The sequence below is a fragment of the Pan troglodytes genome, chromosome 6, assembly GCF_028858775.2.
Source record: "Pan troglodytes isolate AG18354 chromosome 6, NHGRI_mPanTro3-v2.0_pri, whole genome shotgun sequence".
NCBI lineage: Eukaryota > Metazoa > Chordata > Mammalia > Primates > Hominidae > Pan > Pan troglodytes.
In genome coordinates, this window is record NC_072404.2 from 27,685,120 (window position 1) to 27,698,644 (window position 13,525).

Genomic DNA, 13,525 nt, shown 5'->3' on the forward strand with positions numbered 1-13,525 from the left:
TCAACATGATAAAATGCATCTAGAAAAAATCTACACCAACATTATACTTAATGTTGAAAATGGAATGCTTTTCCCTAAAATCAGGAACAAGACAAGGATATCTTTCTCTGAGCACATCTATTCAGCGCTGCACTGGAAGTTATAGTCGGTACAGTAAGACAATAGAAGGCAAGAGATTTCAAAGAAGAAGAAAAACTCTGTTTTTTCACAGATGACCTGATTATGTCTATAGAAAATCCCAAGAAACTCACCAAAACCCTGCCAGGACTAAGAAGTGAATTTTTAGCAGGGTTGCAGGATGTAAGGTTGATATACAATGTACCTTGTATTCCTATACATGAGAAACAAGTGGAAAATAAAATCAGTGTCTTAGCACTATTTACAGTGGCTTCCAAAGCCATGAAGCTTTTTAGGAATAATTTTAATAAAATATATGCAAGGTTTGTATTCTAAAAACTACAAAATATTATTGAGAAAAATTAAAGAAGGCCTAACTAAATAGATACACCATGTTCATCAATTGGAATGCTCAATATTGTTAAGATGTCAGTTCGCTCCAAACTGATCTATAGATTCAATTCAGTCCCAATCAAAATACCAGAAGACATTTCCTTTTTCCTTTTGGTAGAAATTGGCAAGCTTATCCTGAAAATTTGTGTGAAAATTCAAAGGACTTAAAATAGCTAAACAATTTTGAAAAAGAAAAAAAAACAGTGTTGGAAGACTTACAATTTCTGATTTTAAGACTTATATCTACACGAATCAAGATGTTGTGGTACTGGCCTGAAGAAAAATGCATAGATCTGCGGAACAGATTGGAGAATCCCGAAGTACACCCACAAATGCATGGTCAATTGATTTTCAGTAGGGGTGCCAAGACAATTCAATGAGGAAAGGATAGTTTTTACAACAAATGGTGCTGGAGCAATTGGATATCCACATGACATAAAATAAACCTCAAACTATTATACTATATAAAAAAATTCAAAATGAATTTATTAAGCTATACATTTTCTAGGAAAAAAATAAGAGAGGGCTTTGAGTTAGGCAAAGGTTTCTTAGGACACAATAGAAAATAAAAACTTAATAAATTGAACCTTATCAAGCTTAAAAGTTTATGGTTTTCAAAAGATATGAAGATGAAAAGGTAGGCCACAGACAAGCAAAGACAATATTCTCAATACATATATATAAAACAAAGAATTTGTATCAGGATATAAAAAGAACTTGTACAACTCAGTAATAAGAGTTGAACAGACATATAATAACACATATGAATTATCCACAAGCACATTAAAAATGCTCATCAGGCATCAGAAAAATGCAAAATAAAAGCAGAATGAGGTCTTATTCTATGTCCCACAGAATGGCTAAAGTTTCAGAAGACTCTTAATAGCAAGTGTAGCACAGATATGGTACTACAGCTCTCTCACATTGCTGGAAGGAATGCAATAAACCATTTTGGAAAACAGTTTGGCAGTTTCTTGTAAAGATAAATATACAGTTATAAAATATGATCTCACACTTTTACTCCAGGCATTTACCTAAGATAAATAAAAATGTATGCCTGCAAAAAGCTTAACAAATGTTCATAGACGCTTTATTCATAAAAGCCAAAGTCTAAAAACAATCCAAAGGACTGACACATTAATAGTCATGCAGATTTTGCATGTTCCCACAGTGGGCTATTACTCAAAACATAAAGGTATGTATTGTTGGTACACACAACAACATGGATATGTCACCAAACGATTATGTTGAAAAGAAGCAGCCAGATACCGAGGAGTATATACCATATGATGCTATTTATGTGAAATTATAGAAAAGGCAAAATTATTCTACAGTGACAGAGGCAGGTCAGTAATTGACTGGGGCTGGCGATGATGGTGGGAATAGGCTGTAAATAGGCACATGAGAACTTTTTCTGGTAATGTAAGTAGAAAGGTTCTTTATCTTGATTGCTACGGTTATTGTTAGAATATATCTATTTGTCAAGACTCATCAAACTGTGCATGTAATAGGCACATTTTATAGTATGTAAACGAAAAACTGATTTTAAGAAAGTGTAAATATCAGGTTAGTACAGATTGAGCCTCCTAATCCAAAAACCAGAATGCTCCAAAATCCGAAACTTTTTGAATGCTGACAAGATGCCCCAAGTGGAAAATTCTACACCTGACCTCATGCACTTTATGCACAAAATTGTTTAAAATATTGTATAAAATTAACTTCAGGCTATGTGTATAAGGTGTATATGAAACATACATGAATTTTTTTTTTCATTTTGTTTTGTTTTTGAGATGGAGTCTCACTCTGTCACCCAGACTGGAATGTAGTGGTGCAATCTCGGCTCACTGCAACCTCCACCTCCCAGGTTGAAGCGATTCTCCTGTCCCAGCCCCTCAAGTAACTGGGACTACAGGCACCCACCACCATGCCTGGCTAAATTTTGTATTTTTGGTAGAGATGGGGTTTCACCATGTTGACCAGGCTGGTCTCAAACTCCTGAACTCAGGTGATCCACCTGCCTCAGCCTCCCAAAGTGCTGGGATTACAGGCATGAGCCACAAGCCCAACCTATAAATGCTTTTGTGTTTAAACTTTGGTTCCATCCCCAAGACATCTCATAGTGTATTTGCAAATATTCAAACATCTGAAAAAATCCAAAATCTGAAACACTTCTGGCCCCAAGCATTTCAGATAAGACATATTCAAGCTATACTTTGTTAATGCCTTCTTACCAATGTTTACTGTATATATCTGTCATTGTAGGATTTTACTTTCACTCAAATATACATACTTCAAGGTGAATTAATCTGTGGTCTCTGGTCCCTATCATCCAAAAATAAATAGATATTTTTATATTGATGGCTATTTATATATATAGATATATTTTTCAAATTTATATTTATATAGAGAGATATAGCAATTCATACAACGCCATTATCACCAAGGCATGAATGAGAGTAATAAATATCAAGAGTGATCTTTAAAGGAAGAAGAGGTGACCAAAGGGCATCCCAAAAGTACATGGGAACAATGACAACAAAACACAGCAAATAACCAGATTTTAAAATAAGGACATAAGTGGACATTTCTCCAAAGATGTTATAAAAATGATCAACAAGCCTGGGCAACACAGAGAAACCCTGTCTCTACAAAAAAATTCAAAAATTAGCCAAGTGTGATGACACATGCCTGTGGTCTCAGCTACCCAAGAGGCTGAGGTGGGAGGATTGCTTAGGACCGGGAGGTTGAGGCTGCAGTGAGCCACGATCACTCCACTGCACTCCAGGCTGGATGACAGAATGAAAGTTTGTCTCAAACAAAAGAGGCAACAAACGTATGAAAAAATACTCAACATTACCAATTTTTAGGGAGATGCAACTCAAAACCACAATGAGATATCACCTCACACCCATTAGAATGGCTACTATCAAAAAAAAGATAACAAGTGTTGGTAATGACGTGGAGAAATTGGAATCTTTTGGTGGGGGTGCAAAATGGTACAGCCACTATGGAAAACAGTGTAGCAATTCCTCAGAAAAATTACAAATAGAATTACCATATGATCAAGCAATTCCACTTCTAGCTATTTATTCAAAAGAATCAAAAGAATGTCTCTAGGAGATATCCAAATACCCAAATTCATAGTAGCATTATTTACAATAGCCAAAAGGTGGAAGCAACCCAGATGTCCATCAGTGGATGAACAGATTAATCAAATGTTGTATATCCATGCAGTTGAATATTCTTTTGCCTTAAAAATGAACAAATTTCTCATACATGCTACAACATGGATGAACCTTGATATTATCCTAATTCAAATGAGCCAGTCACAGTAAGACTGTGACTCTGCTTATAGGAGTGTATTAGTCTGTTTTCACACCCAAGAGACTGGGTGATTTATAAAGAAAAAGAGGTTTAATGGAGTCACAGTTCCACGTGGCTGGGGAGGCCTCACAAACATGGTGGAAGGCGAAAGGCACTTCTTACATGGCAGCAGGCAAGATAGAATGAGAGCCAAGTGAAAGAGATTTCCCCTCGTAAAACCATCAGATCTCATGAGACTTATTCACTACCACCAGAACAGTATGGGAGAAACTGCCCCCATGATTCAGTTATCTTCCACCAGGTGCCTCCCACAACACATGGGGATTATGGGAGCTATAATTCAAGATGAAATTTGGGTGGGGACACAGCCAAACCACATCAGTGAGGTACCTATAATAGCCAAACTCATAGAAACAGAAAGTAGAATAAAGGTGGTTGCCAGGGCTGCGGGGAAGGGAGAATATACAGTTGTTTAATGGGTGCAGAGCTTCAGTTTTGCAACATGAAAAAGCTCTGGCATCCTAGTGACACTGGATTTAGCTTTTCTTGTTCCTCTTTGGGAGCTGTGTGTGTTAGTATGGACTGCCGCATGTAATTTTTAAATTGGGCTCATCATATTGTGTTGTATTTTTGTAATCTTACGTGAAGAGAATCTGTACTGCAAGTAAAACCTACTCCCCCAAAAACGTATGGCCTTGTATCTGCATTAAACAGTATAATTTATGTTCATGAGAAAAAAATTCCACATTTCTTGTGGTTACACAAGAATGTGACTATACTTAACACTACTGAACTGAATGTATGTACACTTAAAATTGTTAAGATGGTAACTTTTATGTTACGTGTATCCTACCACAATCAAATATTAAAATATTATTTTAAGTACATGGGCAGAAGGAGAGAAAATGATGCAATTCAATTGCTTGGAAGGAGATTGAATGGATTTCATGGAATCATATTCATAATAACAGTAATGACAGCAAACATTTAATGAGCATGTACCATGTGCCAGAAACTATAATCCTCCTGAAAATTTTGCCTCATTCTCACTCCCTATAGATAAACCTTCAGCTGTTGCCCTGTGTATCTGGGGCTAGCTAGACATCCAGGCACCAATTGTCACGTGTTAATGGTCACATTAAATTTCCCAGGCTTTTAACGTGCTGTTCCACAGAGCGATCGAGCAGGCCGACCAGGTGGAAGACATGCAGGGACGCATCTCTGTCCTGATGGAGAGCATCACCTACGCTGTCTTCCTCTACACCAGCCAGGCGCTGTTTGAGAAGGACAAGCTCACCTTCCTGTCCCAGATGGCTTTTCAGGTAAGGAGATCAATTACTTGAAAAAGGATCCCCAGAACCAAAGGCAGATGCCTCTGTTTATTATATATTTTATTTCTGCTGAAGCAAAATATAATAGACTTTTTTTTTTTTTTGGAAGCCCTTGGTGGCATGAGGGGAATTTGCTTCCCACAGGGAACTTGGGCATGTGACAGCCTTCTCCTAGGTCCCAGTGCTTTGGTTTGGGGAGTGGGGCCGGTGGGGTGGGTATACACATTATGCTCCTACCACAGCGGTCACCCTGAAAAATATTCATGAGACATTCTTCTCACCTTCTCGGGTCCTGTAGAAAAACTTCCAGGCACTACCAGGAAGGTTCTTTGAGATCAGGGTTATGAGTCCAGATCCGAGTGGAGCTGGGCTCCTACAAAACAGCGACTGGGTTCGTCCATGTTGTCAAAAATGACTGAATTTTCCTTTTTTTCATTGTGTGTAATTAATAATGTATATTTTTAAATTGCTAAAGGAGTAGATTTTAAATCTCATCACAAAGAAGATAAGTATGTGAGGTGATGGATATATGAATTAGCTTAATTTAACCATTCTACAATATAAACATGTATCGAAGCATCACACTGTACCACTTAAATATATATAATTATTATTTGTCAATTAAAATTAAGAAAATGACAGCAGTGACTAGGTAAAGAGAGCTCCAGGTTTCTTACCCACACCTTCAGTGAAACCTGCTTCCTTTTTCACATGAATTTCTATGAAAGACTTTGTTTAAATAAAAGCGTTCATGGCCGGGCGCGGTGGTTCACGCCTGTAATCCCAGCACTTTGGGAGGCTGAGGTGGGTGGATCACCAGGTCAGGAGATTGAGACCATCCTGGCTAACACGGTGAAACCCCGGCTCTACTAAAAATACAGAAAATTAGCCAGGCGTGGTAGCAGGCGCCAGTAGTCCCAGCTACTTGGGAAGCTGAGGCAGGAGAATGGCACGAACCCGGGAGGCAGAGCTTGCAGTGAGCTGAGATCGCGCCACTGCACTCCAGCCTGGGCAACAGAGCGAGACTCCGTCTCAAAAAAAAAAAAAAAAAGGTTCGTGATAAGAAAAAAGAAACCCTTGCAGACCACATTCCTAGATAAAATAAGCAGATTTTGTCCTTTTATCAGCCATTTTGCTTTACGTCTTTTTCTATGCAAATGTGAAGGAAAGGTCTATGTCTTACCTATTCTGTGTGTGCCAAAGAAGGCACTTTATACACATCTGCAGCTAATGATGAACTATGTATGTAATAAACAGGAGCAAGGCATTACACAATGAAATACTTGTTTTTTTGTTTGTTTTGAGACGGAGTCTCGCTGTGTCGCCAGGCTGGGGTGCAGTGGTGCTATCTCAGCTTACTGCACCCTTTGCCTCCCAGGTTCAAGCGATTCTTCTGCCTCAGCCTCCCGAGTAGCTGGGACTACAGGCGTGCACCACCACACCCAGCTAATTTTTGTATTTGTAGTAGAGATGGGGTTTCACCATGTTGGCCGGGATGGTCTTGATCTCTTGACCTCATGATCTGCCTGCCTCTGCCTCCGAAAGTGCTGGGATTACATTCATGAAATACTTGTTTTGTATGTACTGCTCATTAATAGAAAAAGACCAAGGATGATAATACATGACATGAACATCTATTTAAAACTTCCCCTTGGAAGCCATAGCTATCTCATAATCTCAAGTCCTGACAATCTGTATAAATCAAAGTTTCATAACTATATGGATAATTACTTGTTTGTTGAAATAAACTCAAGAAAAAATAATATCTAATAAAATATTTTAATGCATGTTATCACTCATAACACCTTTTGAAAATATCTGGAATTTTAAGATAATATAAAGCTCAAAAATTTTACCTGTTTAGCTTTGTGGGGTGTTATGGTTTTTATATGGAAATTAGGAATACTTCATTTGTACTCTCCAAAATATACTTTGGATTTTTTATCAGTTCTGTGACCAGAATGTCTAAAGTTTATTCCACTTCACAATGTGTTTAGTTATACCTATAAAAGGTTTTCTCATTCTTCTCAATATAATCTTACATATTAAAAAATCCTTCATGTACCTTGTAGTTTATTGAATAACTACTATACCAGAATTAACTAATAATACTGGCTCTACCTTCTGTTTAGTAATTTAATCTGTTGTCACTGGAGGCTTTCTCATTTTGTGTAACTGTTAAGACAAGTTTGATCTAATAATAAAACAATACGAATGCATATTTTAAATATGTTGCTAATAGTGATAGGTGTTAGGATTGGAATAAATCAGCCTTCATAATTATTTCCTGTTAGATTTCTGATCATGGTTTTGAGATCATTGACATAATCTAAGATTCCCTATTTCAACAGTAGAACAGATGTCAAGTGGAGTTCCCAGCAGGTATGGTTCTGCCTAGTCAGTCATGTCTGTTAAATGTGTGACTACTTCCTGTGTGACGATTTTCATGTAAACCTAATAATCCTTTTCAATTTTGTCTACTCTCAAGATTTTGTGGAGAAAGAAAGAGATAGACCCCCTTGAATTGGATTTCCTGCTTCGATTCACAGTTGAACACACTCATCTGAGTCCCGTTGACTTCCTAACTTCTCAGTCATGGAGTGCTATCAAGGTATGTTAGGAATACAGTTTCTCAATTTCTGGATCTTATTTAAAATATTAGCTCTCTCCAGTGTTGAAATGTAAACATTAAAGAATACAGGTGATGTATTAAGCACCATTTCAGTTGTAGAAATGCACTATATAATGTGATGTTATTAATCTTTGTATTATTCAATTGGTTAATTTCTCATTTAGATGTAAAGGAGCTTTTGGCTTATGTATGACCTTTGATAAAAGCCAAGTGATACAAATGAATATTTTAAAAATTTTCCTTAAATCTACTTTGTTTTCTTTTTAAATCGTTTCGCCATTTTTCTAAATAGTTCTTTAAATTACACCACAATAGAGTCGTTTATTCTCATTGTAAAATGTTTAAGAAAAACAGAATATTTTAGAGAAAAAAGTGACAGTTGTCTTAAACCTCAATTATCAATCCTCATTGCATTTTTCTGTCAAAGGCCCTATTGTTAGAAGTTAATTCTTCCAGGATCTGGAGTATCTTAATGATGTTCAACATATGCTAAGCTTTGCCCTACTCTTTTTTCTAAGAAGGAAACATTTCTGTGCATTGGAAATAACTGTTACCTCTTATTTTTATATATGTTCAACTTTTTAAAGTAGTATTTGTAATTAGATTGTAACTTTAGAATTCAAAATTCAAGTTCAAATGTGTATCAGTCAGGGTCTTAACAGGAAACAGATGGCACATTCAAAAGGGTGATGAAGAAAGTTTAACCAAGAGTCTATTTTCATAGTATGGGCAAGAAGGATTAGGAAATCAACCAGGGGATGGGGAAGGAAAAAAGAGGAAAAGGACAGTTACTGGAACTTCATAAGAAATGAAGTTATGGGAGAGAGCCAACTGTAGAGGATCTGTGGCCTGTGGCAGAGAAACATAGTCCCTGCCAAACCACATTCCCACGAGAAAGAGCTGGGGTAGAAATGTTTCCAGAAAGGGGTCCTGATCCAGACCCCAAGAGAGGTTCTTGGATCTCATGCAAGAAAGAATTCAGCGTGAGTCCGTAAAGTGAAAGCAAGTGTATTAATAAAGGAATAAAGAATGGCTACTCCAAAGGGAGAGTAGCCCTGAGGGCTGCTGGTTGCCCATTTTTATGGTTATTTCTTGTTGATATGCTAAACAAGGGGTGGATTATTCATATCTCCCCTTTTTAGACTTTATAGGGTAACTTCCTGACATTACCATGGCATTTGTAAACTGTTATGGCACTGGTGCAGTGTAGCAGTGAGGACAACCAGAGGTCACCCTCATCACCATCTTGGTTTTGTTGGGTTTTAGCCAGCTTCCTTACTGCAAGCTGTTTTATCTTTATGACCTGTATCTTGTGCCAACTTCCTATCTCATCGTGTGACTTAGAATGCCTTAACCTCCTAGGAATGCAACCCAGCAAGTCTCAGCCTCAATTTACCCAGCTCCTATTCAAGATGGAGTTGCGCTGGTTCAAACGCCTCTGACAGAAGTACCCCCACCTCTCTCTTCTCCAGTCTTCCAGGCTCCTGCCATTGCTTTCTGTTGGCCAAACCCAACTAGGTCAGGGAACCAGGGAACTTAGCTCAAGTGTCCTTTGAGCTTACCCTCTCAGCAGAGCAAAAAAAAAAAAAAAAAATGGAAATCTGAAGAGGAGAGTGAACACTGTCCAGCACAGTTTTTTTACATAAGATTAGATACATTCACAAGTCTTCTTCTCAAACTATAAAGTATCGTTCACACCATTCCTACTTGTTTCCCTATCATATTACAGGCAATTGCCGTCATGGAAGAATTTCGAGGCATAGACCGAGATGTGGAAGGATCTGCCAAGCAGTGGAGGAAGTGGGTAGAATCCGAGTGTCCAGAAAAAGAAAAATTACCTCAAGAATGGAAGAAGAAAACTTTAATACAGAAGCTGATTCTTCTGAGAGCAATGCGCCCTGACAGAATGACGTATGCTCTCAGGTGGGGTGGTCAGCATTTTTGGAAACATGTATTAGTTAACATAGAGGAAATGTAGTCTGAAGAGTTAGGAGGATCTGGTGGAAGTATTTACCATCCATTTTGATGGGGAGTGATTCTGCTGAGATTTTGATATTATAATCACTGCTACTGTTAAAATTTGCTAAACACTAAACCATGTGCTAGGCAGACTCAGCACATTGTTCCCAAAAAAGCTTAATTCTGAAATCAGTAGGGGAGACAGGGGACTGATGGAAATATTCCTGGAAGAGAAATGGGTGTCAGCAGAGTTCAGAGGCCAGGAACATGCATTCATGCATTTTCCAAGTGTAATTTCCATCGTTTTCTTTCAGTGATGGCATTTTGGTTCTGAAGATTTTGCATGTCAAACAAAAATGCATTCCTTTCATGGAGTCACTCATAGTCCCTATAACTTTACAACCAGTACAGTTTCAAAGCAGAAACCCTTGTCTACATCTTGGTTTAAGTGTCCTTTTTCTTTGCCCTCTTGGCTTCTAAATGGTAATGTGCTGCTTAATTCACACAAGTCTCATTCTAATTTGAATTCACCAACCAAAGAGTTCTCAACTTCCTTCCCTATTGTGTTTCTTCAGTAATATTCATGTGCCTCAGGTTTTTTCCTTTGCTTTGTCTAGTTCAGCCAATTTTCCCTTTGCAGAAACCTCTGCTGAACTCTACTTTACAAGTTAATTCTGCTTAGTAGTACTTACTTTCTGCTAAATCTGATGCTGCTGGAAAATAATCCTTGCTTAATTGAGCCTCCCTGTGTTAGAAACACCCCAAAAAGCATTTGTATATTCATGAGAAGCCCAGCAGGCTGGAAAATTGCACTGTGGCAAATCTAATGAACTGTTAATAAGTAATGGGGGAATCTGGCAGGGGATTTGGGGGATACAAAGCCATAGCAGACAGCTGATGGCACTCAGGGGGGTCTCAGTAGCCCCCCAAAATGGAATGTAGGCTTCTGATTTTCAGAGCTTCTAAGGAAGAGAAGGATTTCATTGACACACCTACCGCATACATCTAGCTGGATTCATATTGTTATTCTAACAAGACATCCCATGTAATAAACCTGGTTACTTCTGTCGTGTGCCTGTGTGGTTTAAGCTTATCCAAATGGTGACTTTTTTCAAGGTCAAAACCACTGATCATGTGTTTTGTATTCCTGTTTTTTATAGAAATTTTGTAGAGGAAAAACTGGGTGCGAAGTATGTGGAGAGGACCAGATTGGACTTAGTTAAAGCATTCGAAGAAAGCAGCCCAGCCACCCCCGTATTCTTCATCCTGTCTCCGGGGGTAGATGCCCTTAAAGACCTGGAGATTCTTGGTGAGTGGCCGGGAGGCTCGCTGGCCTGCCCCTTCTCCCTCCCTCCCTTTCACCCCCACCCCTGCCCTTCCTTTCAGTTCACAGTGATCTTAGTTTATTTTTTTTTTAATTTGTTGAAGATTGGGTGTATGGAAAATGTAAAGCTAATAACACTGTAGTCTGAAGAAATGTTGAAATGGAACATTCATGTGGCTGGCATAATGCAAGTTTCTTTTGTACTGTTTTCCACCTTTTGACTATATGAGGGCCAGAGGGCAATTTTCCACATGCTCATGTAATCTTGTTCCCCCTGTGACTAAATAATGGTCATTAGAGCAAGTGTATTTGATTGCGCAAGGCACTGTCGCCTTTGTGTTCTGGATTACCATTCCCCACGGCCTGCACCAAGAATACCAGGTTAATATAGCTGTGACCTGACTGTGCTCAATTTAAATGCAGTCTCACAAGGTGAGAGGCTTGTGCATTTACCCAATGAACAGATCCATTCAAAAAAATGATGTGATATCTACCACATGTTGCTCCTTTTTATGAGAGAAATGCTTTGCTACTCCTGCAAGAGTTTATAAAGCTCCATAACAATGCCTGCCATCTATCAAAATGTCAAAAGCTTTATTATCATAAAACCAAAGGAACTGGCTTCCACAGGCTTTTCTAATGCTTGCAATGAGGCAGCTGTGGAGAGCTCAAAATGCTGCTTGTGGATACAACAGAAGTTTCTTTGGGATTCTTCAGGAAAGTCACTCAGAAGATGTGGCTTCGGTGACCACAGATGTGCATTAGACCACAGAATTCCAGGCTCCTCTCACCCTCCTTCATAGACATTTCCTCTCACCATTCTCCCACAGGCAAAAGACTTGGCTTTACAATTGACTCTGGAAAATTCCACAATGTGTCTTTAGGACAAGGTCAGGAGACGGTGGCAGAAGTGGCACTGGAGAAAGCTTCCAAAGGAGGACACTGGGTCATCCTCCAAGTGAGTATTAAGGTTCAGGGAAGACACTGGGCATAAACACAGAGGAGGGCCAGGGCAGAGCTGGCCCACCCAACAGAATGCTCCCTTAACACCGCTGTGCATGGCGATTTGCAGAGTCCACGCAGTTCTGTCAGTGTTCATGATGCCTGCAAAGATGGTGAGGGGCTCTGCGGACAGCGATGGCTGTCATCTTCTGAGAGACTGTCTAGCCATTGTACTCTAAAATTAAAACTATTAGGAAGAACTTCGTTGTTCCCCTCACTTAGAGATATCTGGAACACTCAATAGTGCCTGAGAACACGCAGGCTCGTTTAGATTGCTAACACTGTTATCATAGTATCTGGGTTGATGTTAGAGTCGACAGAACTCTTTTTTAATATATATTGTTTTTGCAGAATTTTGCTCCTTAGCTCAGCTAAAATCGGGTCCTTGTCACACAACCAGAAGGGACTAGGAACACAGACACATTGAAGGGTGGGGAGAATGGAATTTATTGAGCGAAAAGAAAAAAAAAAAACTCTCAGCAAAGTGAGAGGGGATGGATCCTGGTAACACACCCCAACCTCACAGATTGAATACCAGGCCACTGCCCAGGAGCTGTAGAGGCCAGGCTCCTCCCCGCTGCAAATGGTGCGAATTTCCTATGGCTTCACCACATTCTCCCAATGCACAGGCAGGTCAGAGATTCTCTGGGGACCCTCCCCAATACTTGGCTCCTGCATCAATCATTATCTCATACAAGTCCAACTCTGCCCCTACCTAGTGTGTAACATTCCCTTTGATTGTAAATTACAGGGATCTGAGTAGACAACTCCTTTATCCCTTCTCAGGCAAACATCATACAGACCTTTGGTTCTCCCACCCAGTGTCCTCTGGGATGCCCCCCTTGGCTGAGTATTACAAGAACCAGTGGAGCACAGGCCAGCATTAGGGGGCACCTGAGGAATGTGCTGACTTCATCCACAGCAAGCCCTGCTAGCTGTCTCAGCAGGTCTAGGAATGGCTGTTTAGTTTTCAGCTGAGTCATGCAAAGGTTCTCGTCAGTAGGCAATTCACAGGCTACCTTATCTGGAATCATTACAACAAAACTCCTAGGTTAGGAGTCGTGATTCTCTATATAAAGATGAGAAAAGCGAGCATCCGAGTGGCTGGAGAGCCTCAAGGCCACAGGGCTGATTGGATGGCAGAGCTGGTACTTCAGTCTAGGTCTGTTTAGCAGCAGGTGACATTCCTGAAAATAGCCACCCTCATGCAAGATACAGCATGGGCCTCCCTTAGCGTCTCCAGTATCCAGGCTCGGTGCCTTTGGCATTTCTGCTTGAAATGCAACTGGATTCATAAAGAAGCTTCCAGAGTCCAAGCAGGCTTATGATTGCAGGAATGTAATCTTCTGGGATGATAATACCCACTGCTTAGATGAGGCCTTAATAGAGACCTTTGTAAGGGGACTTGAGGGCAGTGTAGTGCATCCCCTTCTGAGGCTCAGA

General features: G+C 39.6%; 1 protein-coding gene across 1 annotated transcript in view; it reads left to right on the plus strand.

Annotated features, from left to right (window-relative positions):
• Window positions 1-13,525, plus strand: part of DNAH11 (dynein axonemal heavy chain 11) — a 363,428-nt gene that overhangs the window by 319,100 nt on the left and 30,803 nt on the right. Inside the window, exons 69-73 of the mRNA XM_063815260.1 lie at window positions 4,986-5,156; window positions 7,654-7,776; window positions 9,527-9,720; window positions 10,917-11,065; window positions 11,911-12,038. Coding sequence (XP_063671330.1) covers window positions 4,986-5,156; window positions 7,654-7,776; window positions 9,527-9,720; window positions 10,917-11,065; window positions 11,911-12,038 — 765 coding nt within the window. The remainder of the gene's footprint in view (window positions 1-4,985; window positions 5,157-7,653; window positions 7,777-9,526; window positions 9,721-10,916; window positions 11,066-11,910; window positions 12,039-13,525) is intronic.